This window comes from Bidens hawaiensis, unplaced genomic scaffold, assembly GCF_021521415.1.
Source record: "Bidens hawaiensis isolate Kalapana, Puna unplaced genomic scaffold, B.hawaiensis_p1.1 tig00014542_1, whole genome shotgun sequence".
Taxonomy (NCBI): Eukaryota; Viridiplantae; Streptophyta; class Magnoliopsida; order Asterales; family Asteraceae; genus Bidens; species Bidens hawaiensis.
The window spans coordinates 420276-423812 of record NW_027492269.1 but is presented as its reverse complement, the minus strand read 5'-3'; the positions used below and the strand labels follow the sequence as shown (position 1 = coordinate 423812).

General features: G+C 31.6%; 1 protein-coding gene across 1 annotated transcript; it reads right to left on the bottom strand.

The window, feature by feature from the left end:
- Window positions 1-825: 825 nt before the first annotated feature.
- Window positions 826-3274, bottom strand: LOC143547026 (NAC domain-containing protein 83-like). The gene is made up of 3 exons (XM_077038550.1): window positions 2928-3274; window positions 1888-2150; window positions 826-1183 (listed from the first exon to the last, which is right to left on the bottom strand). The coding sequence occupies exons 1-3, from the start codon at window positions 3106-3108 to the stop codon at window positions 875-877; spliced, it is 753 nt and encodes a 250-aa protein (XP_076894665.1). The 5' UTR covers window positions 3109-3274; the 3' UTR covers window positions 826-874.
- Between the last annotated feature and the right edge of the window lie 263 nt (window positions 3275-3537).

Below are 3537 nucleotides of genomic sequence, written 5' to 3'. Positions count from 1 at the left end.
TGTAAGTGGTCATACTCATGAATATTTGCTTAGATTGTTTGGATTAACTATTTCACAATAATTATTACTAGTTAAACTATCGGAATAAGATACTCATAATTTTACATATATTCTCCTTAAATGCATAATATTTTTCACGCTCCTTCTCGTCCATGCCATCGCCACCTAAGTGACAGACGACTTCACACAACTCCTTTTTAGGTGGTTTTACGTTCATATGCTATGTTCTGGATTTTAGTATTCGGTTACAACATAAGAAACTAAAAACTATAACATTTTCAATCGAACACTTCAAATGTATCTACAACTATTTCCAACTTCTGTATTTTAAGACTAGCCTAACTAAGACACAAGTCTATAATTTGGATACACATAATAACATGCATGCACATTCGTAAATACACTAATACCTTTTTACAAGCTTTAAAAAAAAGAAAAAAGAAAAGAAACACACTAAAATCTTTGTCTTGCTACTTGAAACACGTACGACTTTTAGGAATTTTTGTTTTGTACGGCTAGAATTTTAGAATTGTAACATGTAAAATTTATGCTTAGACTTTTGTACCAAAACCAAATTAATCAAATTCAAAATAAGACTTCAAATAAAATATTCAGTTTTTGGTTCGGTTTTAATTCAAAACAGACTCAACCCAACTTCACACATTACATTTATGATCTTTTTAACAATAATTAAAACAAGATTGATGTTTAAACGGGTATCCAAACACCGTCCCAGTCATTATCTCATTATTTTCTACTTTTCAAATACATGATAACCAATAGATATGATTACCAATAATAAGATTAAAAGAAGATATCCATAGATGATTAAACCAAGAATAACTTATAACTAAAAAAAGATATTAATTTATAACTACGGTTTTTTATTTAAATTCAAAACATTATCCAAATTACTGCTATTCTCCTCATGTTCATCATAAGAACAAGCATCATCAGTGATCCCACTTGAACCCGAAGACGATGGAACCGGCATTAAATTCAAATCCGTTCTTCGTTTCTTGTTTGCCGCCATGAAGTCGTAGAAAATTGGCTTCGATTTAATAGGCTTGCAATCGCTAACAAACCCGATTGTGTCGCTATGTTTCTCTTCATTGTTCTTATTAATATTATTACTTCCTCTTTTCTTCAAGAAAATCCTACAAATCACCCAATTTTCCATACCCTGTTTGACAAGATTGGATCGTTAGCCGAACGGGTTTGCGAATTTGAATCAAAATTGTATCGATTCAAATGAAATGGAGTAACCCGAGCCATGTTGGGCTTGGGCTCGGCTCATTTATAAATCTAGTGGAGTTGGTTCAGCTTGTTTAACGAGCTGACTGTTGAGCTCAAGTTCGGCTTGTAAAAAACTCGAGCCAACTCGTTTATCTAAAAAATATGCTTTATATATACTAAAGTTTGTTTAGCAAAAAAAATATATATTTTTTAATATGTATTTAATAAACTACAAAAAAAATATAATTTTATATACTAATTTTTTTAGCATAAAAAAATATTTTTTAGCATATTATTAAACTACAAAAATCATATTTATACATACTAAATTTTGTTTAGCCTAAAAAATATATTTTTTAACATGTAGTTATTAAACTACAAAAAATTATAATTTATATATACTAAATTTGGTTTAGCATAGAAAAAAGTTTTTACCATAACATAATGCGCAACAGCTAGAAAATTTATAATTTGTATATTAAAAATTGGGTAATAACTTATATATATTAAAATTCGAGCTTTAATTATAGCGGGCCAACTTGGCTTGGGTTGGGCTCGTTTACAAACGAATCCAGCTCAGCTCAGCTCATTTGGTTTTGAACACACTTATTTAAACCCATTTAAAGCCGCAAGTTTTTTGAACAGTTTTACCTGTGTCGGTTTTTCGAGTTGTGGTGTTGCGAGTCTATACTCGTGCATGATCCAATCAGTTCGGGACCCGGTTGGGGGCTTTCCTTTATAAAACACAAGGGTTTTCTTCATACCCACAACTTGATTGGTTTTCGAAGCAAAAATTTGTTTATCTAACCCGGTTGCTTTCCAGTACCCGGATACAGTAGCCCGATTTGACCGATTCCCATTCGGGTATTTCACTTCTTTTGTGCTGAAAAAGAATCTCTCTTGCACACAATCACCTAAATCAAAAATATATATTAATTAAAAAAGTTAATGAATAAACAAATAATTAAATAAAGCTCATTATTATAAGTTTATAGCAAATCAATCAAAGCTCTGTTCCGGATCCAACAATTCGACCCGACCCGACCCAAACAGAGTAAATCCAAATAATAACCAGGGATATGTATGAAACCGAAAATAAATCTGATATAACCGAACCAAACAAAAACAGAAAATTTGTTTAAATTTTTGTAAAAACCAAACTTTCAGTTCGGTTTTAATTTTGCATGTAATTAAAACAGAAAAAAAATTAAAACTGGACCAAACTTATAGATTTTTATTTTTTATTTTGTATTTCAAGTAATTCATAATAGTTTAATATATAGTTAAACATATATTTAATCTATATATCCTTAACCCAATTTTATAATAATCACATTAATTTATAAGCAAGCAAAAAATTTAAGCCAAAATTCATTATTTATCGTCAAATTATTTTTCCGACTCATAATTTTCAAATTTTGATGACAAAACCAAAAAAACCGAAACTGAACCGAACCCAACTAAAACATAAAAAACCAAGACCAAACCGAACCCAACTAAAATATAATAAACCAAAACGGAACCGAACCGACCCCAATTAAAAACCAAAACTGAACTGAACCCAACTAAAAACCGAAAAAACCAAAACTTTTTTAAAAACTCAAAAACCAAAATTCCATTTTTTAGTTCGATTTTAGCCCAAAACCGAACCGACCCCCTAATAATAATAATAACAGGTCAGGAAATGGTACCTGGTAACTCCCAGGGATCCGACTTGCAAACATCCACTTCTGGGATAATCGCAGCGGGCAAAGGGCAGGCTTGTACCTTACGCTTCAAATATTGTACAACCAGTTCTTCATCAGTGGGATGAAACCGAAACCCAGGTGGCAATCTCAAGACACCATTTTTAACAAAGTTAATCTTCTCCATATCCCAATTGATGATCGATTACAAGATATTGAAACGGATTTGAGAGAAATTAAGACTAACCCAGTTCGAATTTGGGGTTGTTTTTATAAATTCATGATGAATAATTGTGGGTTTGATTTATTAGAATAATTGGAAGAATGGTGGGTGTGATTGGAATGAAGGAAAGTAAGGGGTGGTTTTATAGTAATGGGAGAAGAAGAATATTATAAGAAGAAGACTGGAAGAACAAGTAGAACAAAGACGAAAACTGTGTTTAATAGGGCGACGTTTATTTTTGTGTTTAAAGCACGGCACTCTCTGAATTTAAAGAGTTACGTTGATCAATTCTGATCATACCATGTTGTTTTACTTTGGGTTTATGTCGGCTTCAGAGTTTAGTTCGGGTATTTCCTCGAAAACCATGTCATCGACCGTCAGAAGAGCATGACT